Below are 24,852 nucleotides of genomic sequence, written 5' to 3'. Positions count from 1 at the left end.
GTGTCCATCTTCAAAATAAGAGTAATTAGGGTGTGATTGACCTTTTTAATTCGAGATGGAGGAGTAAAGATACTTTGAACAAAGCCTGTGATCATGGGATGAAGATATTCTCATAGGAATTTGAAGAATAAAGCATGTAGACCATCAACACCTACCCGCAGACTTGTAGCTCCCCGTACTAAAGAAAAATTACCAAATCTCGTCAAGATTTGCTACAACATGCAATCTTTGAATGAGTGAAGCCTAAACCTATAAAAAAAAGGTTAGGAGCATCAAACATAAAAAAAAAATATTATTAAGAGCAAAAAGGTTCTTATAAAAATTAACTCTCATAAAAGAATAAAAATTTACTTCGTGACCAAAAATAAATAAAAATTACTTCTTGTTGACAAAAAATAAAATAAAAAAACTTATTTTTTGACCTAAAATGTTTATTTAGACCAAAATAAATAAATAACCTAATTAAATATTTATTTAATTAATCTTAATTATATAAAAAGTTAGCACTGTAAATATAATTATAAAATATATTAAGTTAATAAGTGATAAAAAAAATATTTTAAAACACTTAAAAAATTATATATATCATATTTTTTTCTAAACGTGATATCAATATATTTTTGTTATATATATATTACAAATTCACGTTAAAACATAAAAAGAAAAAGTGTTGCTCTTCAAATACAAAAAATTATTAACTTTAACTCTTGAATTAAATTAACTAATAATAATAAATTTTTATTAAAAATTAATTATATTTTTGTTTTATATATATATATATATATATATATATATATATATATATATTACAAATTCACGTTTAAGCATAAAATGAAAAAGCGTTGCTTTTCAAATACAAAAAATTATTAACTTTAACTCTTGAATTAAATTAACTAATAATAATAAATTTTTATTAAAAAAATATTTATTAGATGTTTATATATTTAATATAATAAATATTTTTTAGTAAAAATGTATTATTTCTTAATCTTTAACTCAATTTAATAATTAAAATTAACAAAAAATTTTAAAAAAAAGTGTCTAAATTAAAAAAAAAATAAAGCAAAACTATATGAATTGAATAATTTCATTAATTTCAAACTTTAAAATAAATTATAAATATTTAAAAATAATGATTTTCTAGTTAAAATTTATTATATTAAAAATAAAAAAGATATTTTTTTGAATAAAATAGTGGAGGTAGTTAAATTCATCTGATTAACAATTTTCTTGAATTAACATACCAACTGTTTAATTATAAATGTGTAAGCTATAATTTGGATTGTGTGTGTGAGGAAGGAAGACAGTGGTTTGGGGTGGGAATGGAGGAAACGGTATGGAGTCATTTACCAGTTCTGGTAAGAGCCAATTCCAAGGAATCCATTGAATACATTCTTCAAACCCTTTGGAGAACCCGAAAGAGCGGTCTTCACTCTACTGATCGACGCATGATTCAAGAAATGCTCCAACTCCAAAATGAATCCGACCTCGACCCACTTCTCGTTTGCCTCCGAACCTTAATCAGAAGGTGTGTTTATGAGAACACTTGCAAGGACGATATTCCCAAGCTGTTTCCCAGTGAAGTTCTCCCCGAATTGCAAAAACTGTTGACACTTTTGCTGCACAAGTTTCAGTCAGAGTGGCAAGACGACGTCCTCAAAGATCAGGTCAACTATTTTACTGTTAATTGTGAGCTCCATTGGAATACCTTAATCTCATTATTGTTTTTATTTTCAGAATATTGTTCCCCGGTTAAAGGCAATGACTTGGAATATGGCGAATCTGGATAAAGAATCACCTGACCCTGCTGCTGTTATTAATTTGAAGGTAAATAGGGAATACGAAATACCGTCTCTTATTATGCTGTACTTGCTTTTTTTAAAAATAAACGACAAGTAAGTAACAGATGTCGATATCAATTAAGTGTTTTCACTTTTAACCTGTATTGATTCATGTTTGAATGAGTATGATTTCAACGCTATTAATTGTAGCTTCTGCGTTGGATTCACGTTTACAGATTTTTCAACGTAATACCAAACACGCACAAATCCATGTGTATGTGTTTTGTATTTGTATGTAAAATGATCAAATGTGGTTTTATGTGAATATATAGTTTTGAATGCTTCCTTTTCAGCTTCAAAATGATACTCAATTTCACGCGGGAGAGATGGATGTGAAGTTCCAGTTGGCTACAGATTCTCTAGGGACGATGCTGAAAGCGATGCACAGTATTAGAGACCAGTTTTCAACCATGGTAAACATTTTCTAATTATAGTTTGGATGTGAAGTTTTTTCTTTTATCCAGGTTGAATTGGAATATAAATTTTATGCTTATATTGGCTGTGCGATTTTCTAAGAGATTGTTATATGTTGTCAGGATGAGGCACCAAATGGGCGTTAATACCAGTAAATCAATGGAGTTTCTGACATGATGTCTCACAATGAATGGTATGCTTGACTAAATTGCAGCCTGTTGCTTCTGGATTTATCCAGAATGTCTCTTAGTGAACAAAGTTGGCAAATTTTAACGGGCAATGTTTTTGAAATTTTATGTTTTTGAAATTTTAACTTGAGCTTGGCCTGTGATTTGATCGGTAGTTTACTTCAGTTTTCTTCATACGCCTATCTGATATATGGTAGTCATGCAAGTATAAGAGAATGAGATAGGGTATTGATTTTCCTTGTTTGTTTGAATAGGAGAGTTTAGCTAATTATAATTCAATTAATTGGTCAGGTTTCAATAAAGCTTTATCCTACTAGATGGAGAAGGTGAGAAATCAATCCAGTGTTTCATATTTGAAGTTTTCTTTCTATGGGGCATGGGTGGGTGGGAGACTGGGTGGGTTTGTATATTTTGGGGGAGGAGTGGGGGCGGCGACCATATTTGTTGGTGTCAATTAAGAAAATAGAGCAAATGAAATGGATGCTTGTTGTGTTGATGTTCTTTGCTTACTTAAGAGACGGATCTGTGCTTTGCTGAAACCTAAATTTATGAGGCTTTTCCCTAAAATCTGCGTGTTTTATATTTGCTAGAATTGAAAGGAGATGAGGAAATAATTTAAAATTAACCATAAAAGTCCTTCCTATTCTTTTTTGCACGGAGCAGTTTTCAATTCAGTTTGTGAACTGATTACTAAAATAATCTGAATTCAATTTCATATCAAGTTTCTGCTTGAGTAATTGAGTTACTCTGAAATCTTTTTGTTTCTTTTTCTTCTTTCTAAGGTTGGATTGTTGCTCCATCTTGGAGCTCAACAAAAACACATGCAAAATTTTGAGTATACATAATTTTATGTAATAAAGTTGACAATTCTGAGGGGTGAACCTTGGTGCAATGGTAAGTTTCATGGTTCAAATCTTGGAAACAACCCCTCCGCTCGTGGGGTAAAGGTTGCTACACTCCCCAAACCCCACCAGGTGGGAACCAGGGGCACTGGGCCACCCATTTTTTATTCACAATTCTCTAATTTGTCACTTTTGTAATTTTTTTTTAGTAGCTCATGGCACAATGTAATGTTAGTCAAATATTGCGGTTTAAGTATAATGTTATGTCTGATACATGATGGTGATTTCAGTTTGATCTGAGTTTGGATTTTTATTTTTTTGTTGTTTTTGGGTATGGCAGGAGGACATAGATGACATGCCCAGCAATCGAATTTGTGTGAACCTTTTTGGTGGGGAGTTGTGGTATCATTCGGGCCACAGCCTTATCTGGCGGGATCATTTGAGTAGTTTGGTATTCTTGGGGGAAAAAAGCTGTTAATAGTCACGCTTTTTAGTTCAGAAAACTCAAATGCAACAATTTTGTAAAATTTATAGTATAATGGATGGAGCTGTTTTCTTTTCCATTTAAACACTCTATTTCTCTTGATTTTCTGTTTGTTTCCTCAAGTGAACTGGTGCAAACATGATGTTTGCGTTCCCTTTATGGATTAGTTTGCAGGTGCAAAATCCCAATAGATTGGATTACTGGTTTGAAACTTCTAACTTAAGTTACAAATGTTCGAAACAAACTATCAAGTACGAATTCCCAACTTATTACACATTGATGCAATTTTCACCTTCGATTACGGTTGTTCCAAACACGACAAATAAAAACAACATACCCAGTAATTATTGTGGTTCTGTTAAGCTCCTTGGCTCTTTATTGCATAGTAGTATCTCAAGGCATAATGTGATTAAGGATCAACTTGTTCAAAAGAAAATGTGTCCATTATTATTACATCAGAATTTGTACAAAATATAACTTTCACTAGTTTTACGTACAAGAGAGCAACTTCCCAAGTGCAAATTGCTTATGTTACAAAGACCCTAAGATTCTAAGACCATGTTATCAGCTCTGATGAGAAACAAAACAATTTGTTATACTAAAAAAGCTGATGGAACAGAAGTTATTCTTCCTGGATCCTTGTCAAACCCTGCTGTTTGGAGGCATTGGGAAAACCCCATCAAAGAAATCACCAAAATAACCACGAGGCTCATGTACTAGCCTTGAGATGATATCTCTCAGTGTGATCAATCCTTCAAGATTACCATCATCGTCAATGACATAGACCCGGTGAATCTTCTCATGATCAAGCAGTTGAATCAATTCTTTGATTGTGAAGTCCTTTTTGCATGTAATCAAGTCACTTGACATTGGAAAGGCCCCTTCATGCTTCTCTAAGTAGCTTCTAACGGCAGTCAGGAAGTATTTTGCTGTAATAGCTCTGTTAAAGTGTGAGCATGTAATTAGTATGTAACGGATAGAACATCCAAACATGTGCATTACTGTATATAAAAGGTGCTATTTATCAGATAAAAAATGATAACAAACCTATAATCATGGTAGATTTCAGGAGCAGTTAGGAGGAACTGAACATCTTGAAGGCTTATATTACCAATTGCTCGACTGCCACCCCTTTCAATCACAGGCACCCCTCCAATCCTCTTTTTCCTCATCAGTTTAAAGGCTTGAAGCACTGGTTCATCCTCGTAAACCTGAAAACAAGGAAAGTTGTTTATTGTGAAGTTAATAAAGATTAACGAGCTACATGAATGGGGAAAGGAAATAACTCGATGGTTAATCATATATTTTGAGGGTGCACAGGCTATAAGCTCCTAAGACATCTAGGGAAGCTTTTGCTCTAGAATCACGGGGAATCCATGATCTTACTTGACACATTCAATGCAGTGAGAAATTTGAGGTGTACCATATTATAGCAAAGTAGATGAATGTATGCACTTATATACGTATACAACCCATGCAAACCATGAGGAGGTGTCTTGTGAGGGTTGAAGGCATAATGGATTATAGAAAGTATGGTTTGCCATATTTTAAGAAAGCTTAATGTTAGTGTAAATGTAAAGTATTTAAGTTATGTACTGTATATCATAGAGTTATGCCAATACAATCATGTGTTGTAGCAGGGGTACGGCAATATGTAGTAGTTTGATTGGAAGTTAACGGGCGGTACAACACAAAATTTCCCATCATGATGCAGAACTTAAAATTAAGACAGTTACCCACCTTGATGATTTGATTTGGTTTCACCATGGGAAGGCCAACTTCAGACAGTTTCTTGGTTCCCCAACTCTCAAACCACTGTAGACCAGCACATTCTGCCAACATGTGAATTACAGCAGACTGTGTAATAATGTTATCAATTCTACCTGCACCCAAGTCCACCACAGGAATACTCTTCATCTTGTATTTTGAAAGCAGCAAAAGCATGGTCAAAAATGAGTTTGATCTCTCCAAAGCAAGAAATGGTGCCCAGCGGAATGATCCTGAAATATCACCAACCTGTTTGCTAAAGAATTAGCTAGTGACAACAGTAATATCAGATCAAGTTAAGTAAAAGTATCTTTTTCTTTCACATTGATAAGGGTAATATACAACCTTGGTATTCTTATAAAGTTGAGAAGAAGTGAGGTCCTCAAAAAAGTTGCCTGAAGTTGTGGCAGCAGATCCTAGGCCTAAAACTTCATTTTCTGGAGCAGAAGCCATTCCATTAGCTGCAGCTGCAGTAGCAGTTCCACTGGATGGACTCCTAGGAGATGTAGGTTCAGACTGTCAACAACGTTAATTGAAAGAGTGTGAAAAATGAAGCACCCATGAAAATCACTTCAACAATAACCATGTATCTTATCATTTCCAAATAGTTCATGATTAAATTGGAAACACAATCATGCAAGAAACAATCACATCACAAACAAAATTTGTATTAACCCCACGAGAAGAATATTTGATTAATGTTAGACATAGTAGTAGTACTATATTCAATTTAGCATCCTAGCATGGTTTTAAACTTACAGAGAATAAAATAAAAGAAAATACAGAAATAATCCTATTAGCATGTTTTTACATTCTCTAAGAAATTTCTCACTTCTCAGCTTTATTAAACCCACAAATAAGCTATCCACATCATTTTTCATATAACGGATTTTTCCGTGGGAGAGGGGAGAGGGGAGAGGAGGAAGCTTGACATATAGGTAACTAATCAACTGATTTGCTAAGTTGCTAACCTGATGCAGAATCCATACAACAATTCCAGCAAACTCAACAATTCCTATATATCTGTCAATCCAACTAGCATCTTCAGGTGCGTCAACATCCACCACAGGTGCACTCAGAATGTTGTGTTGTGCAAGTATTTTTACAGCTTCAGCCAGGGTTGCATCTGATTTTATCTCAATTTCTGAACACAACCAAAAAAAGAGGTTAAACTTTACAAGGTAAAACCGAAAGAGATAAAGGGTGCATACCATAACAGACTATAGATATAGTATGAGAAGAAAAGGGCCTGTCAACAATCAACATCATATCATCCTAAAACATGTGCATAGTGAGTCAACAGATACTAGACCAGTTTTCATGTGGGTATAATCAAAATCCATTTTTTTCAGTCATCCCTTAGAATTGGTATGGGATGTAAGTATTAATATAATACACAGTGAATAACTACCTTGATTTGAAGGAGGAGGAGGAAAAGCAGAGACAGGGATGCTTTCAAAGCATGCATTGAGCTTCTCATTAGGACTTAGTTGTGGTTCCTGAACATCCCACAGATCCTCCACTCTCATCCCCAGCTTTGCCTCTGGGCTCCGTGGACTCTCTCCCAATGTTGCCATTACTCTATCTCTCTATCTCTAGAATTGCAATGCTGACAAGTTTAGGATCCCTATTCCTTTTACACATTTTCATATATAACTGAAGAAAAGGACACCTGAATCTACTAACCTTTACAGCTACTTCCTACACCTAGGATCGTTACCGTTCGATTTGAATACTGTGAACATAGTTTGTTGACTTCAGAAAACGTGGGCAAATATGATGAAAGTACATATTGTGTGTGATGGAGTGTAGTGGTCCACCTCATGTCTCTGTCCTACGTTGTGGTGATGCTTATCCAAAAGTTGCATTAATTTTTGTGACACATCCTCATCTTACCTTTACTATGGGCGAAGACATGGCGTGCCATGCTAACATGCGCCTGTACTCCGTTTTATCCGGACAATAATGATTGATATTTATGTACTAACAAGCATTAGTTTTGTTTCATTCATTAATGATTGATTTTATTTACACCTGCCTTTTGCCCTTTCTATTTTTTATATAGATTTACAATTGCACTATGAGATAAGATACTATTGAAAATTTAAAAAGTAAGAGATATTAAAATAATTAATTAAAAGTATATGATTAATAAGACTTACCATGTACAAATTTGTACAAGATAGATAAATTATTTATATATTTCATGATTTGTTTGAATACAAAATATAAATGAAAAAATTGATGATAATTTGTTTTTATTTAATTTGTAAAAATAAAATTTATATTTTTAATTTAATTTTTTCTTTTTATTTTTTTCCTTTAAAATAAATAGGTTACTTCCAAAACAAACTTAGTTTGAGAAGATATATTCTTTCTCTTCTCTTTTGACTTCTACGAGAGATATTTATCCAAAACCAAAAATTAAAATAAGATGAATTAGTTTATGGAAAAGGAAGTTTTTTTTTTCCTCATTTTCTTTCAAAACTTACTTCTATCCTTTTAAAAAAAATTATGATATATATAATTAAAAAAATTATCAATATTTAGTTGTTGATATAAATTTAATTAATAAAAAAGAGTCAGCCAGACTTTGAAATGAAAGTTGGCGCCAAATAAAATATTGTTATCCATTTCCTATTATTCTATTTAATATTTTTCTTTTAATTTTGATTGATTCAGCAGCAACATGGTAGCAAAACATTTTTTTGGTATGGGAAAAAAAATTATCCGTCTACACTATTTCCATGCAGTTTATGTTTAATTAACAAAATAAAATCACTTATGATTTAATTTTATGATCATTTTCTATATTATCATTTATCATCTGAGGAATTTTTTTTTATCAAATCATTTCAGCAAATTTCCACTAATTTAAAGCACAATGGAATTCCCCTTATATTTCCCATCTATTTTGTCCCAGTTTTAACAAAAATTATATACCTGTTTTACTGTTTTGTATTTACCTAAATGGTTTGTCCATGGAAATTTTTGTTTTAATAATAACTTATTTAAACTGAAAAAAAATCCTTCAAAATAATTAAAATTAAACATGTATTGAACTTAACCAAATAATGATTTAATCTGAAGACAAAAGAACAAATAATTATTAAAAGGAATTATTCTTCATGTCGATCACTTCCAAGACTTCAACCCCACACTCACCATTAAGGGCCTAATAGGAATCGACTGTGGCCGAAGTAAAAAATGTGCCTCATAAATTGTGCATTATTTTTTAACAAAAAATAAGAATGCATCATTTACTTTGACCGTTGATTAGGTTTTAAAAAATCAAGTGTGAAGTGGCAATGTCAAATCATTGATAAATAAGGACAAGTGAAGTGCTTACTACCTTCAAAACATCCCAACACAAATATTTGTTCAGCTTATGTCAATAAATAACATGTTCTAGTTTTATATATAAACCATTTATACAATAGTTTATTAAATGAGCATTTAATTAAATTATTATTCAAATGCACCCTATATGTATGATAAAAGCATTTAAAATATTACCAATCCAAGCTTGTTTTTTTTCTTTTGTTACATTTATCAAATGAATTAGAATTTAATTTTTTGTTAAATTGTCGTGTTTATAAAATATAGAGTCAAATGTTTTATAATTTATTTTTTAAAAATTGTAATGAGAACATACTGATTAATATTTTGAATTTGCTTACCACAAACTGAATAGTGTATCAACCAAGCTTTATTTCACCTAAAGAGATTGATTACACTGATCAAATAAACCTACCTAACTCAATCAAAAAGAAAAATAAGAATAAATCTATTTTGATGATTATAAATGTTTTCTTCAGTCAACCTCTATCATAATGGGTATTAGGACATGAGTTGAGAGACTCAAAATGAGCTGAGGCGCAGCCAAAACCCCTGAAATTCTGTACAGCATTCAATAAGGTATGTATGACAATTTTTGGTGATCAGTATCACACCTCAAATTTCACTATCTAAAAAACATTTTCTTTGTTCCTTTCCTCAGGTGGGATACCCTTCCCTCACAAAAAGATTATGAAAAGAAACCATATAGAGTTGTTAGAAAATAAAATAGAAACTCCTATACAATTTTTTCTTAGTTGCGCCCAGGAGCATCACTTCCAGCTGTTTTGCGGTTCAAGTAACGAATGACAGCATCCTCAACCCTGAAAATATAATAAAAAAACACAAAAAAGTTAAAAAATATTTTAACATAATTCAAGAATATTGTCAACCGAGTACTATACTTATATAAGGATTGGGAGGATAGGGAGAGATTCAACCTACTGGACATCCTTGTGTTACTTATATTTTCTGTCTGATAAATAACTATGCAGCATGTTCAGTGTGAAGCCCTTCGATTTTGTATTACAATTTCCTATCAGTTGCAACCCAAGCATGGACACTGACAATCAAAATCTAAAAGGTCTAGGTTTTTTACGAAGTGTTATGCTGTGTCTAACCTAAGTGTCTAATATAGATGCAGCTTCTTTGTTTATGTGTATGATTGCCAATATATTCAACTCCCAATTCACATGCAGGTCATCACTGTACCAAAAAACAAATGCTTTATGCACACATGCCTCACAACAAAAAGAGAAAGGATAAAGCATCAGCATAATGCTTACCATGGTTGATTGTAGAATTCAGAACTCAGTTCCTTTTCAACATTATGGCTGGCATCTCCCGCAACAAGTTTTAGATCCTTGCTCTGAGAAGCAGTCATAGTATCAATAAACTCTGTTGGAGACTGACTAAAGCTAAGAAAGAAAGCCCGTCTTCTACGATGCTCCTGAATCTTCTTTATGGAAGCAGAAATCACCTCATCATGAGCTTCAATCTCTTTTTGACTCTCAAGGCTTGCCAAGAATTCGGACTTATCCTTCTCCAGTGGAAAAGGAACATCAACCTGTACATCGTAACATGAAGTAATAGCTGGAGAATTTCCAGAAAGCTTGATGTTATGCTCCAGATGTATAGGCTGTGGCTGAGACAAATGCTGTGATAACTTCTTAGAGACCATGGTGAAATCCATCCTCTCTTTCGCAAACAACATTTGTAGAGAAGGATCACATATGAAGAATGATGGGTCATTTGGGCTCTGTAGCCTCCTGGACTTCACGTAGTGCCAAAGAGCAGCTAATATTCGCGGACGAGTCTCAACATCAATCCCTAAAAGTTTAGAAAGTTGTGATGAAACCATAAACTTCTCAGGTGAATAATTCATTTCTAGTCTAATCACTGCAGTGAATTCTTTGCTTCCTTTTCTCTTCACCTCAAAACCATCCTGTTGGTTAGGAGAACAAGCACTGTCCCATATAATGACATGATTATCAGGATAAAGACTTTGATCCAAGCATATGGTAATTTTCTTGAAAAAATCAGAGAACTTTGGGTACAAAGGACTTGATCTCTGTGAAATTCCAGACTCAGTATCCTTATCATCTTCCAATATTCTTCCAGTTATCTTGAGAGACCAAGAAGACTCATCAGCCTTTTGATTCTCGGCATCTAATTTTGCATGATTTGAAAAGGTATTAAACACATAAATACGAAGAGTTTTCTGAACATGAGGGGGAAACCTCAAAGCCTCCTGTATATCATTCTTTCTCATGGCCAAAGCAGCATTCATCTGAGCCTCAAGATCAAGCAACTGAGTATAAAGAGCAGACTCAGGCAGAAGTGAAGCCACTTTTTCTTGCTTCCCCGGGAACTCTCTCTTCTTTCGCTGAGTAGCGGGGGTCAACTCCATGGTCTTAAATGGCGTGGATTGGTTCGCATTGGATGAACCATGAGGCCGCAAAGGGGGCTTTTGGGTTGCTCGCTTGGCGCTTCCAGTGGCCGGTGTTGATGTTACATTAGCAGCATTAGTATTCCCATTATGCAAGTGTTGATGAGCACGTGCAGCCTGAGACTGCAATTGTGCTTGTGCATACTGAGCTTGTGCAAGCACCTGGGAATGAGGCTCTGAAAACTGAAAGAGACCTTGGAATTGGGTTTGAGGGTGGCTTCTATGTTGGTTCATGGTGTTGGGTTGGTTTGGCTGTGGAGCAATTCCAGAATGGCCAAACAAGGGTGATGCAGCAACGTTCTTTCCTTGATTATTCATTGTTATTGCTGCTTCTAAAACCTAAACCAGAATCTGAATCACCCAAATTCTGTTAAACTGAAATTAAATTTGTGAAATTTTAAAACTGAAAAAATAAAAAATAAAAGCACAACACTTGTCCCAAGATAAAAATGAAACTCTGGGGACCCTTAGTTCTGATAAAAGAACGATCTTTTTATGTGAAAAAAATTAACAGAAATTGAAAAACGAAAACCCTAATCAATGCATGCAGCAAGATGCAGGATATGGAACCGAAACCCGCCAAAAAAATTTGGGTTCATCAAAATAGAGGAATTCATAATTTGTAGTATTTGCAGAAGAAAAAGACAAATGAAAAAAAGAGAAGAGGAAGAGGAGATTCTTACTGATGTGTCGGGAATGGAGTCTCGGAAATTGAATGAATGGAAGCTGAATCACTGCTCGATTGCATGCGCTCGTTTTTATTAGTTTATGCCCAAAACATTCTCTGCAATTTTTGAAAAAATAACGTTGTTATTACATCGTCACTGTATGTCTGTATCTTCCTTTATTACAATAAACCTCAAATTTCTTCTTACATATTTTATGTAAGATTTAATTACATTTTTTAATTTTTGAGTTTATTAAAGCTTTATCTTTAAAATTATGTAAATTTTGTATTAGTTAATTTTTTAATTTAAATTTTAAAATTATATTTTCATCTAATTTTTATAGAAATTTATATTAAAATTACACCATAAATTATTTTAAATTTAAAAAAAATGAGTAATATTTAATAAAATTTGAAAGAATTTGATAAGATCTTAAATTAAAATTTAAAGAAAGGAAATTTTGAAATTTTCTATTTTGAGTTAAATTTAATATTTTAGTTCATTAGTTTTGAGCGAAAAACAAGTAAATTAATTTGATTTGTAATATTTTATAAAATAATTAAAAAAACACGATTTTATTAAATTGTCTTATTGCATGACTAGAAACGTGTCACAGACGTGTGTTTTTCTTGACACATTATGTTATTACTTTCATATATACAAAAGCTTTCAAAAGCACTACTGATTGGCTCAAATAATTTAAAAACTAAAGTTTTAATTTAAATTAGAAAAAGAAATAATATAATTAAGTCTTTATATAATATGTTTCATTAATTTATATCAATATTTAAGAAATTAAATTTATTTATTTATTGGAATTAATAATTAATTTTATATATATTCTTAATCTTAAGATCTTCATTTATTCATCAATTTAATCTTTAAATATTAAATATGCTCGTTTAAAAAATCGTATAAAAACATGTTTTAAGCTTTTCATAAATTCCAAAAATATTTATTTTATCAAATATATTAACATAAATAAAGAAAATTAAAATATTTATTAATCCAATACCTTTTAAATACTTATTTTTTACTTATTTACGTATAATATACCTTTTCAAATTCCTTATTGATACGTTTTAATAAAATATGCTTAAATATTATTTATTCAATTTAATAATTGCATACTTTTAGTAATTTTTTTAATATTTATATATAGTTTCTATGCTAATAATATTAATATGAGGTATGTCAAATTTCACTTGCATATAAAATAATGCATGCATTAAATATAAATTTTATCTACAACAGAATGAAAATAAAATTTATCTTTTTTTATTTTTATTAAAGGTTGAGTTATGTTATTGCATGAAAAATAAACTTGCTGATAAAAATAAAAATAAAATAGCATTTGAATAGAAATTAATTAAATTATTAATAGTATATTCGTGTCATACCATCATTAATTATAGATAATAAAACTAAAAAAAAAACTGTCTTGAGTGAAAAGTAATTAATGAATTATTCATCCTATATTTAAATGACTATAAAATATTATATTAAAATGATTGGGTGAAATTTTTTTTTTTATCCTTAGTTTTGAGTCTTTTTAATTTTGAGATGGTCTAATTTATTTTTATTAAGATATGTTTGGGAGAAAATATTTAGAAAAAAAATTAAAAGAATGTATTATTTAATTTTAAATTAAAAAATTATATATTATTTATAATAATAAATATATAATTAATATATCAATTTATATTTTTTATTTTAAATATATTTATAAAAATTTATCCTCTCTACCCTTTTCAAAATCCCTCTTTTCAGGCATCCCTTTAAAGTCTTCATTATTTTAGAATTTTTTTTTATCAAGATTTTTTAAAAGGAAAAACAGTAAATGGGTTGAAACTCCAAAGAAATTTTGGAAACTTAAATAAAAGAAACTTATGCATACCAAGAAATGAAGTTAATACCGAAAACATGTCACAAATGTAAATACAAAGGATCAACGGACATATGCCTAACAAAATATTGAATTTTGTTATATTCTTCTAATAACTCTTTTATTGACTTGTAAAATAAGTTTAAAATATATATATATATATATATATATATATATATAGCATAATCTTTTTATATTTAGATAATTTTAAAAACTCTTATATTCGATCTAAACTTTTCATTTAACTTACATCAACGAATTATAATTTATTATTTTACTGGCTATTAGATATAAGTTAAATAAAAGATTTAGACTAAGTATAAAATTTTTTAGACTTACACTGGTATAAGAAAATCTTTTCTCATATTATATATATATATATATATATATATATATATATATATATATATAGCATTTTAAGTGAGAGGAGTTTGTTATTACAAGAAGTGAAAAGCATTATGAGAATTAATTGGCAAGAGAGAAAAGAAAGTAGACAGTGAGGTAAAAACATCAAATCTAAGCTCTTTATTTAATTCAATAGCTATTATTAATGTCTTTCAATCCTCATAATAACAAACTCCTCTAACTTAAAATGTCTCTTATATATATATATATATATAACATAAATATATGCAATAATTAATGAAAAATTGTCTAAAAAATAGTTGTAGTTTAATTTTAAAAAAAATTAAGTTATATAACTTATTTATTTTTGTAAAACATTTTTCAAATGTGGTCAAATAATTGAAATGTTGGTAATTTAGAAAAGTTCAAATAAATTTTTTTAAGAATATCAATAAGTGAGTTTGAATGAAACTAAAGAAAGTTGGGTTTTTAAATTGGAAGTATGAATGCTTTTATATTAGGACAAATATCTTTCATTCCGAGCTTTAGAAAGGCATGTAAGTATTATTCTTCAACTAAATAAAATTACGTCACAGACATAAATAGAATTTCAAACTTTGTCATTATTTAGATATTAATTACTTTAATATTGTATTAATTTAGTATATTAACCATTTTTATTTGGTGGATAAGATAGAATTATTTATCTTATTCTATTTTATTTTTCATATTTGTTAATTAATAAGATATGTCTGTTGTGTTCTTATGTCATGTTATCATAATTGAAATTTTTATATCATGTTATTTTAGTTTAAATTTTTATTATAACAGGGTGATACGTTAAAAATCCGTAGAATATGATAATATTTTTACTCATATTTTAAATATTTTTTAATGTTTTATTAAAAATAATTATTTAAGAAATATAATTTTAATATTTTTATTAAAAATTATTTGAACGTTTTTAATAAAATATTTTTAAAATGTTATATATTTTAAAAATTTGTAATTTTTAAGAAAATTATATTTTAAAACTTTTTATAATTTCTTTCCTTAAAATAAATTTTAATTTTAAAAAAATAGAATAAAATTATTATAATTTAATATCAAATTTTAATATTATATGTACATGAAAATATTTTAAAAATTTTAATATATGTGTATACACATTGAAAAGTAAAAAATTTAAATAAAAATAATTTTAAAAATCATATTAATCTTGATAAACGAGTATATTTTCATTTAAATATAAATTATATTTTGCTCTATTAATTTTTATTATCTCAAATATTAGAAATAATGATACAATATCATATGTTTTATTATCTTAATGTATCTTATATTTATCAATCTCTTATAAGGAGTGAGCAATGATTCAATGTTGGATTGAAATTGAACTAATTGATACTACTTTCGATTATTTTTATAGGAAATAAAAGACTAAATTTCTAGAACTAAAGAAAACAATTAAGTTACTTATATTTTTCATAAATATAAACTTTATTCCAAAAATATTCATGATATTAAATATTGTAGTTAGTAATTTACATAATTAATAATATTAATAAAAAAAAATATAAAAAAAATTTAACAATTAATGTTTCTTGAATCTATCATTTATTTTTTATAATAAGAACTAAAGAAATGTTTCATTTTATTTTTTATAAAAAAAAAAAAAACTGGAGGGAGTAATTTGAAATTATTAATTGAATAATTTAGAGTAGGTTTGGATTTAAATTGATCAAAAACTTAGTACATTTTAACTGTAAGATGAGGAATTGGCATGGTGATTTAGGTTTGAAATTTCTTGGTAATGCAGATTTTTAGTGGATGAGAGAATATGTCAAAAACTAAAGATAAAGAGGAAAGTTAAATCCGCGTGAGTCCATTATATTATTAGCGTGTTTGATAGTTTGGAGAATTGATTGCTTAGTATCAATGGTCATTATGACATAATATAAAAACTGAGAAAAGTTTGTGCCTTCTAATGGCAAAGTTGCTAAGCCAATTCAAAATTAATTAATGTAAGTGTATCTCCGTATGTATTTCTCTGACGTGATTGTGAATCTATTTCTCTTTGTGACTGTGTAATGGTTTCTCACAACAACATCTTCTTCCTCCTCCCTTGCATTGCCAATGGTCTCTTTTGGTTTTATTTTGTGTTTTCTCTGTCATATTTTCTATTTCCCTTCTAAAATTTTTGTTTCCTCTCCACTCACTATGCATATACAACCCCTATGAAATCGCCCAAAAATGGCTGGTAAAATGAAAAGAGATTATACAAAATCGAGTACAAGTTTACTAAGCTAATTCGCCCCAGAAGATTGAGTACTACCATATCCAAAACTTGAAATAACCAAGGACCACATGCTGAGAACGGTTCATTTATAGCTTGTGTTTATTAGCCTCGATTTTGAGTTTCAAGACCTGAACCCGATTAAACTGACCAGTTTCCACTCTTAAACTCTCAATCCTATTATTATATTTACCAAATGGACCCTAGGATTGTCCTTAGAGAGAGAATTGTAAAATTCTAGAAAATATGAAAGCAATAATAAAGCATTTTGAAAGTAGAAAAATATAAGAAGAATTAAGAATGATAAATATAAAAAGTTAAGCATAATAGAAAGAATTTTAAATTATTTTTTAATCAAGTCATGAAATTCTTTCTATTTTATATAAAAATTATTTGATTAAAATTTTGTTTACAGTTCGAATACGTGAATTATAAAAGTTTAAAATGTCTTATCCAAATACAAACTAGGTGTCATTTAGATGTAAAACATAACATTTAACAAGGTACTGTTACCAGGATATTGTTTAATAAAATTTGTTAAAAGCTTATAGTTATAATAATAAGTTAAATACAAATTTATAACAACTAAAATTTAATAACTATGATTGAATTAGAATTATTTTATAAAAATTAACTATGCTGCTAACTAAAATATGTTAACAAGTGAAAAAAAGTAATTGTTAATTTGTGTGAGTATAAATTATTTTAAAAGTTAACAATAGAAATAAAAATATAAATTAAAAGTTATCTTCTAATTATTCAAATGTTACTTATACTATTTTTTCTTTAGTTAGCTTTCAAAATTTATAAGCTAATTTTGTTTTTCTGTTTATCAAATAATTTACTAATTTATTAATAAAAAATGTATTATCTTACATAATTATAAGTTTATGTTATAAGCACACTTATGGTCAATAAACAATAATTCATAATTTTTTCAAAATCTATCCAATTGGTTCGTAAAAAATTTCTAATTGTTTAAATTATTCCATAAATAATCTAAAATCAATGAGTCAAATGAATGTTTTATTCAGAGAATGTATATAAAATTTGGAAAACAAAGAGAAAAGTTGTAATTTAAGAAAAATAAAAATTTAATAGTTGTTATAAATAACCTTGAAATTATTTTGATAAAAAAATATAACATTTAAGACACATTATTAACATCATGATTTTTCTAATAAATTATTTAAAAAATCGACATTCTCGTATGTTAATTTTTAATATATTACTAACTTATTAATAAAAAATATATATTATCTTACATAATTATAAGCTTATGTTATCAAGTACACTCATGGTCAATAATTCATAATTTTCTCAAAATCTATCCAATTGGTTTGTAAAGAATTTCTAATTATTCCATAAATAATCTAAAATCAATCAATCAAATGGATGTTTTATTCGTAGAATGTTAATAAAAATTTGGAAAACAAAGAAAATTTGTAATTTTAAGAAAAATAAAAATTTAATAGTTGATATAACATTTAAGACACTTTATTATTATCATGATATTTCTAATAAATTATTTAAAAAATCGACATGCTCATATATTATAAATTTTTAATATATTACTTTAAAAATTATAATTATTTAACTTTTAGTATTAGACACTCTTTGTTGTCCGTTAAAAATTATTCCACAAAATCTTCCTTTTCACCTTATGCCAATTAATTTTATAATTGAAATTTTTATAATCAAATAGATGGAATATACCCCCATGCAATAATTTGTCGAGTAAACAATTAATAAAATATTTAATTAGACACTTATTTAATAATATATTTTTTCTGCAATTATCCATCGTATATTTAATCATAAAACTTTAAAGTTAAAAATACACTTATTACAATAAACTATACTAAAAAACTTATTAAATTATGCTATATATATATATATATATATATATATATATATATATATATATATTCTCTAAATTACTTTCATAAGCCCTATAAACTTTTCCAAACCCATACCCTCCTATACAAACACACCTGTTGTTAGGATCACATACTGATTACAAGATTGCTTAATTATAACAACCACTTGATATCCTGCACGTATGCCAGTAGACAAGGGTAGGGTCGAATTACCCTGTCAACGATACAATTTCACTTAACAGCTTGATTTATTCGATAAATATACCTTTGAAAAAATATCCATTAATAGCACTGTATAAAATTATAAAATTTAAAACTGGGGAATAGTAACGGTGTGTTGTGTGCGTATATGTGTTCTCAAGGAAATGCCTTCTCACATCAACAAAACAAACACGATAATCTGGAACAAAAATTTGAAAAAACGCATCACACATCAAAGGCTTAAAGCCTAAAAAGGATTGTAAGTCTACCGAAATAATCCGATGATATCACAACAACAGAGTGCCATAATATGAAAATGATAGCATGAAAGTTTGTAAGAACAAAATTCTCAATTTAGGGTGCTTTCCCAATAACATAATTTCTAAACTTGCAATTCTCCCTCTGCCATGATCGCCAAGTCCGATGAATTGTAGATTCTGCAGCAAAGGTCATGAAATAGCGTTAGAGCAAGATGCACAAAAATATCACACAAGGATACGACTCTCACCAAATACAAAAACAACCTAAGAAATTAATATAAAAACCAAAAATCCATCTAAAATCTACTTACATATTTTATTGAAGGCCACAATGTCACAACTCTGGACATATTCATTGATGGGCTCGACTGTAAGATATTCCTCAATAAGATTGTCGACAGAAACTAGGTCATCCACAATGGTAAGCATAATTTGCAGTTTCTTGATACCATACCCAACAGGAGCAAGTTTGGCTGCAACATTAATATACGAATATCAGAGATGCAAAAAAGAAACGGACATGATAAACTAAAAAAACTGAAAAAAAAGTATGAACGGCAATCATAATTGTAAAGCAGATTACAAACGTTTCTCTACGTCAAAGACTATAATGAGCAATATCTTTAAACATTTATCAATACAGTATAGAGAAGTTTATAATTCAGGCATTTTATGAAATAGATCAGAGTTAAAAAAGTTAACAAAGTTCAAGACATGTGTAAATATCAATAACCTGTGCAAAAATAGAAAATATTTAAATAATAATAACATACATGCACCCCAAAGCAACCCTTCCATCTGAACAGATCTCACTGCTTCTTCAAGCTTTTTCATGTCGGTTTCATCATCCCATGGCTTCACATCCAACAGAACAGATGATTTACCAGCTGAGCATAGAATAAACAGAAAATCAATGCCATTACAAACTGATAAAAGGAAAGGGAACAAACTTCAAAGAATTATGTGCTTAGTGACAAGACAGAAACTTACACTCTTTCTTCTTTGCAGATGCCTTCACTGCAGCTGCCCTTTCCTCAGCTGCCTTCTTCTCTTCCTCGGTCTCTTCACCAAACAAATCTACATCATCATCGTCATCATCCTCAGCAGCAGAAGCCTGAAAAACATGTTACATACAGACAGAGGTCAAAATAGAGTTAAGGCACTGTCACACAGTAAAACGAAAGCACAAAACCTACAACAGTTCAGCTTAACATCTATCATTAGGAGAATACTTGCCTTCGTGTCAGCAGCTGGGGGAGTTGCAACATCCTCGGCAACAAGAGACCCCTCCACAGTGACACCAGATCCCTCACCAGAAACACCGCTGTAGACACAAAATTGACAGAGAAGATAAGAAGTTGAAACAAAAACAAGTGTGAATGCGTAACAAACATAATAGGTTACTCAAATCACAGAATAGATCCTGCATATAAAATCATTAATTAAAATGAACTATCACAACATTATGTTAATTTTCATTAAATTACATGATCATAATTGACAATGAGTCATGGGAAGGAAGCTTACGATATTCTCAACAAAGCATCAATGTGCTTGTACCACCTGCACACATTCACATATTCATCCGACGGAACCGTTGGCAAAGCTGCATAGACAGTAAGATCATCCTTTGAAGCTTGGTACCTGAAAGGAAATTGTGTAAAGATTAATAGATAATGCATAAGAAGCACGGAAATAAAAACAAAAAAATGAAACAAACGAAGGAACAAAATAACAGTGACATACCCAGTGATATAACTGCGCGGGAGAAGGTACTCATCCAGCTTCTTCAATCCAGACGCAGAGCTAAGGTTGTAGAATGTGACTGCCATGTTTGCTAAATGTATGCGCTAATGTTTCTGCAAAATATGCATAACATGGATAACCATAACAATTTCCAATAAAAGGCAAAAAGAAAAACGGAACTTTGAATGAAACTCATTACTGAAATGACTCAAATTGCTAAGTTAATTAAAAAATCATCAAATCCCCAAAATTTACTAATTCATGAAGAGATTCTAGCAAATCAGAGATGAAGGTACTACAATTGGTATAGATTTGGGAAATTCAGTTGCGAAGGTAAAGATCATCGACCGAAAGAGCTTCTTACCAATACTAGAGGCGCAAACGAGGCAGCACTAACGAGAAACGGAGAGTGAGAGTGAAAGTGCAGTTTCTGATTTTATCGGCTTAGAATGGAAACCCTAACCCGAATTTGGAAATGGATCATGGACGACCAAATTGGACCATCCACCATTACCCGTTAAACATGCCACACCTAAAGGCCCATCAACTCTTTTCTTGAAGACCAGCACAAGCCACATAGATAGATGGCCCGTGTTCTCCTTTTAGTGGCGGGACACAAAAAATCTATATATATATATATTGTGATGTTTACCAAAAACAAGGAGAAAAAAAGCGGTAGGTCTTGTCTTCATCAATGTCATTACATACTGAATTATAAGTTTAATCAATAAAAAGAATACTACTCCTTCGTTTCCTGCTTATAAAAAAACTATTAATATTATTTTGTTTAAATTATAAAAATAAGATTTTTATTTAAAAATATTAATCACTAAATTATTTTTATATCATTATTTATTGTGAGATATCATTTAAACTTTGTTTGAAATTTGGATGGAGAAAAAATAAAAATATTTAAAAAGAAATAAAAGAGAGAAAAAGAGTTAATAAAATATTTTTCAAATTAAGAAAACTTAAAAATATGAACGTAGAAGAGTTTATATAATCTTCTCTCATCCAAAAATTCTTTAAAAAAAAATTATCATTACATAAATTTTTACATTCTTTTTCTTTCTTCTCTAAACTCTAAACAAAGTATATTTAACAAGCTATTTTGAGTAGTTAAAATTTTGTTTTGTTAGCTAAAAAGTATGTTTAACAAAAATAATTATGCTTTATAACATAACTAAAATAGATAATTACTATTGTCTTTTTGAACATTACTCTAACTAGTGTTTTTTTTTTTTAAATGATATTTATTAACTACTAGCTTAAGGTTATTTTTTATTTTTGTTCTTATTATTATTTTAATAATTTTTCTTTTTTTCCCTTTAATTTTTAAAATTTTACTACTTTTACCTTCTTCAGTTCATTTTCTTAAACCATTTTTATTATTAAATCTTATTAAAATATAAGTAAATCATTATATCTTTTCTTACAATATAAAATTATCAAAATAATTTATAATGTATAAATTTATTTTTCAAATTCAAATTTTAAACTACAAAAAAATAATGTCATGTTATATATATATATATATATATATGTTTAAATATATTTTAATTACCTCTTAATAAAACTTATTTCAAATTACTACCTATTAATTTTTTTTTCATTTTAATGTCTAACTAACTTTTTTTCAATTTTGTACCTGACATTAATCTCTATCAGTTAAATGGTGACGTAGCTCATAGTTTGTCACGTCACTCTCAATTTTTCTCCTTCACCTCACCCTTAAATTTTCACATCACAAATCCACATTAACATTTTATTTTAAAAAAAATTAAGATTCAAGCGCATAATATTTCAACTTTGGAAATATTGAAGTCGTAAATGGGCAGTTCTCCAATATTTATTTTTAAGTGAAAATTTTTAAAATATAAAGCAAAAATTGTTGAACCCCTTATTTGAAATTCAACTTTGTTTCTCATCTACATCTTTATTCTTCATTGTTTTTCGTTTGGAAAATAAACATTCGTGTTGTTGTTTGTTCCTTGTTCCTTTATTGTTCTGGAAAGCACCTAATGTTGAGCGAAGAGTAATACGAAACATTGTTTTGGACATTATTGAAGGTAAGTGTTATTCGATTTGATTATTGAGGGTTAGGGTTTACTTTTGTTTATTTTGCTTTACCTAACATGAATATTTGTTCTTTTTTGTATACAGATGGCTTTCAATGCTATTATTTATCATGGGGGTCATTTTGAGTTGGACCTCATGATGCATTATGTTGAGGGCAAATAGGCAGTTCCTGTGAATAACATTGATATAGATAGGTAGTCATACTTTGAAACACTTGAGATTGTAAAAGAAGACTTATGTTACGAAGAGCACCCTAATAAACGATGTCGAGTTGCTATCAAAACAATCAAGTTTCACTAAAAATTTAGCAATATAGAGCTCAACCTAGGTCGATTCACAGAAATACATCTTCAGTTAAATTCAATTTTAGATTTTTTTTAAAAGAATGAAAATAAGGATTTGGAGGTTTGAAAACTGCAAATTAATTAAATTAAATTATGAACAAATTAAAATTGAGTAAAAATAAATTAAGAAATATCAATCCATAGAATACCAAATGCGTGCAATCCCGATTATCACAGTATCTAAAGATTTTAATATGAGTTTGAACATTTAACTAATTCAATTATTAATTCAATCGAATTATCTAATTGAACTAGATCAGAGATTAAATCAAATTATCATTTAATCTAACTCGAATTAATTATCAAATTAGAATATTGATCAAATCTTAATTTGAATTCTAACTACAAAAAAATTAATCACGATCGTAATATACAAATATGAGATTAAAGAAAAAAGGGAAACAAATTTAGAGCAATTTGGCTTAGAACTTAAATTGGATGTATAATGTTTGGATTTTACAGATTGAACGAGAGCCATCAAAACACTTGACCCACGCGAGAATAAGAAAATTCAAGAGAAGGTAGAAACAAGGATTCTTATTACGCCCAAATCTCAAAAACTCAAAGTGTCTAATCGCACCACCCTTAATTCAGAATCTTATTAGTCTAATTATTAGTTCTGATTAGGATAAATTAAGTGACAAAAATTTAGGCCTCAATAATATCTAAAAGCCCAAATTTAATTATTAAATAACAAAGGTCTAAATGCAAGAGTAGAGGCTGGTGACATAGATGATGGATTTGATACACACATTCCAAAATTTAGGTGAGTAAAATGTAGTAGGAAGAAGTTAGTTACAAAGAAAGTGAATGGAGATGTTGAGGCTAAGGAGGAACATGTTGCTCACAGTGTTAATAAGCCTAAGAATGTACCTGTCCATGTAGAGGTTATTTGGATTTTTAGGGAAGAAGAATTTGTTGAAATGTTCACGAATGTGACATATTTTAAGTTTACATTTATAGTTTTATTTTGATTAATAAACACTTTTCATATGCTTTATTTTTAGAGTTTATATCATTTTCTAGTTATTTGAATAAATGGGTTGTTACAAATAAATGCTTTAATTTCATATTTTTTGTTATTCTGACTTCTGACTACTCCTTTGGCCATCACTTTTTTTTATAGATCTCATTTTTAGCTGATTCTAATTGCATTGGATTCTACACATCCAAGACTTCAAAATGCATAAATGGATCGCTGGATTTGAAGTTGTTTTTGATTTTTTATAATTTTTTGAAGTTGAGGCAGATTTGTTGAATATTGCTGCGAGATTGCATTTGGACCTTGTTATTTAATAATTGTATTTAGGCTTTAAATATTATTGAGACCCGTATTTTGGCCACTTAATTTACCCTAATTAAACCTATAAATAGACTAATAAGGTTCTAAATTAAGAGGGAAGTGATTAGACACTTTGAGATTTTGAGACTTGGCTGAAATAAGAATCTTTATTTTTACTTTCTCTAGAACTCTCTTGTTCTTTTTTCATTCTTACGTGGGGTAAGCATTTCGATGAAAGGCTAAACCTCTTATTCAATCTATGGATTTCAAACGCTGTAATTTTAACTTGAGTTCTACACAAATTTGCTTCGAGTTTGTTTTCTTTTCTTTCTAATATCAGAATTATGTATTGCGATTGTAATTAACTTTTCTATTGATAGAATTCAAATTAAGACTCAATTAATACTCTAATTTGATAATTAATGAGAATTAGATTAAATAATTATTTAATTTAATTTTAACTCTATATAATTAGGTTATTCAATTGAATTAAATAATTGCATTGGGTGATTGTTCAAACACGGATTTAAATCTTTAGATACTGT

The 24,852-nt window shown here is 29.1% G+C and overlaps 4 protein-coding genes across 8 annotated transcripts; 1 reads left to right on the top strand and 3 right to left on the bottom strand.

The window, feature by feature from the left end:
* The first annotated feature begins 1,294 nt into the window (after window positions 1–1,294).
* On the top strand, window positions 1,295–3,988 carry LOC113874290. Of its 3 annotated transcripts, XR_003506089.1 has the most exons (6): window positions 1,305–1,667; window positions 1,738–1,827; window positions 2,135–2,254; window positions 2,378–2,448; window positions 3,226–3,417; window positions 3,626–3,766. XR_003506089.1 is itself a non-coding variant. In XM_027512527.1 (5 exons), exons 1-4 carry the CDS (start codon window positions 1,323–1,325, stop codon window positions 2,399–2,401), a joined length of 579 nt encoding a protein of 192 aa, XP_027368328.1. In that variant the 5' UTR covers window positions 1,295–1,322; the 3' UTR covers window positions 2,402–2,448; window positions 3,626–3,988. The 3 variants fall into 3 exon arrangements, 2 of the variants coding, with proteins under 2 accessions (XP_027368328.1, XP_027368334.1); XM_027512527.1 differs by lacking the exon at window positions 3,226–3,417 and having other exon boundaries at window positions 1,295–1,667; window positions 3,626–3,988; XM_027512533.1 differs by lacking the exon at window positions 3,626–3,766 and having other exon boundaries at window positions 3,226–3,616.
* Window positions 3,989–4,126: 138 nt separating this feature from the next.
* On the bottom strand, window positions 4,127–7,162 carry LOC113874286 (SNF1-related protein kinase regulatory subunit gamma-1-like). Its single transcript, XM_027512523.1, has 6 exons — window positions 6,948–7,162; window positions 6,508–6,680; window positions 5,882–6,052; window positions 5,510–5,785; window positions 4,817–4,980; window positions 4,127–4,709 (listed from the first exon to the last, which is right to left on the bottom strand). The coding sequence occupies exons 1-6, from the start codon at window positions 7,111–7,113 to the stop codon at window positions 4,412–4,414; spliced, it is 1,248 nt and encodes a 415-aa protein (XP_027368324.1). The 5' UTR covers window positions 7,114–7,162; the 3' UTR covers window positions 4,127–4,411.
* Window positions 7,163–9,406: 2,244 nt separating this feature from the next.
* On the bottom strand, window positions 9,407–12,137 carry LOC113852814 (SWI/SNF complex component SNF12 homolog). Of its 3 annotated transcripts, none has more exons than XM_027483190.1 (3): window positions 12,005–12,137; window positions 10,159–11,672; window positions 9,407–9,696 (listed from the first exon to the last, which is right to left on the bottom strand). In XM_027483190.1, exons 2-3 carry the CDS (start codon window positions 11,637–11,639, stop codon window positions 9,627–9,629), a joined length of 1,551 nt encoding a protein of 516 aa, XP_027338991.1. In that variant the 5' UTR covers window positions 11,640–11,672; window positions 12,005–12,137; the 3' UTR covers window positions 9,407–9,626. The 3 variants fall into 3 exon arrangements, with proteins under 3 accessions (XP_027338991.1, XP_027338989.1, XP_027338990.1); XM_027483188.1 differs by having other exon boundaries at window positions 9,536–9,696; window positions 10,159–11,696; window positions 12,005–12,055; XM_027483189.1 differs by having other exon boundaries at window positions 9,536–9,696; window positions 10,159–11,660; window positions 12,005–12,039.
* A 6,522-nt stretch (window positions 12,138–18,659) lies between these two features.
* On the bottom strand, window positions 18,660–21,108 carry LOC113872753 (elongation factor 1-delta-like). Its single transcript, XM_027510557.1, has 8 exons — window positions 20,967–21,108; window positions 20,603–20,715; window positions 20,384–20,500; window positions 20,093–20,180; window positions 19,847–19,970; window positions 19,630–19,743; window positions 19,168–19,329; window positions 18,660–19,033 (listed from the first exon to the last, which is right to left on the bottom strand). Coding segments are annotated over exons 2-8 (693 nt in total). The 5' UTR covers window positions 20,689–20,715; window positions 20,967–21,108; the 3' UTR covers window positions 18,660–19,031.
* Window positions 21,109–24,852: the final 3,744 nt, after the last annotated feature.

Source organism: Abrus precatorius, unplaced genomic scaffold (genome assembly GCF_003935025.1).
Source record: "Abrus precatorius isolate BTA unplaced genomic scaffold, Abrus_2018 Scaffold10, whole genome shotgun sequence".
Classification (NCBI taxonomy): domain Eukaryota; kingdom Viridiplantae; phylum Streptophyta; class Magnoliopsida; order Fabales; family Fabaceae; genus Abrus; species Abrus precatorius.
The sequence above is the reverse complement of the archived record's forward strand: the minus strand, read 5'-3'. Positions and strand labels throughout refer to the sequence as shown.

Bases quoted from the DNA above. Each gene is read 5' to 3' on its own strand.
- LOC113874290 (XM_027512527.1), top strand. From the start codon at position 1,323: ATGGAGGAAACGGTATGGAGTCATTTACCAGTTCTGGTAAGAGCCAAT. The intron at 1,668-1,737 runs GTCAACTATTTT...TTTTATTTTCAG, and splicing joins ACGACGTCCTCAAAGATCAG to AATATTGTTCCCCGGTTAAA. The intron at 1,828-2,134 runs GTAAATAGGGAA...CTTCCTTTTCAG, and splicing joins CTGCTGTTATTAATTTGAAG to CTTCAAAATGATACTCAATT.
- LOC113872753 (XM_027510557.1), bottom strand. From the start codon at position 20,688: ATGGCAGTCACATTCTACAACCTTAGCTCTGCGTCTGGATTGAAGAAG. The intron at 20,181-20,383 runs GTAAGCTTCCTT...TTGTGTCTACAG, and splicing joins GATGCTTTGTTGAGAATATC to CGGTGTTTCTGGTGAGGGAT. The intron at 19,971-20,092 runs GCAAGTATTCTC...CATGTTTTTCAG, and splicing joins CCCCAGCTGCTGACACGAAG to GCTTCTGCTGCTGAGGATGA.
- LOC113874286 (XM_027512523.1), bottom strand. From the start codon at position 7,113: ATGGCAACATTGGGAGAGAGTCCACGGAGCCCAGAGGCAAAGCTGGGG. The intron at 6,053-6,507 runs GTTAGCAACTTA...CGTTGTTGACAG, and splicing joins TTGTATGGATTCTGCATCAG to TCTGAACCTACATCTCCTAG. The intron at 4,981-5,509 runs GTGGGTAACTGT...CCTTGTTTTCAG, and splicing joins AACCAAATCAAATCATCAAG to GTTTACGAGGATGAACCAGT.
- LOC113852814 (XM_027483190.1), bottom strand. From the start codon at position 11,639: ATGAATAATCAAGGAAAGAACGTTGCTGCATCACCCTTGTTTGGCCAT. The intron at 9,697-10,158 runs GTAAGCATTATG...TTATATTTTCAG, and splicing joins GAATTCTACAATCAACCATG to GGTTGAGGATGCTGTCATTC.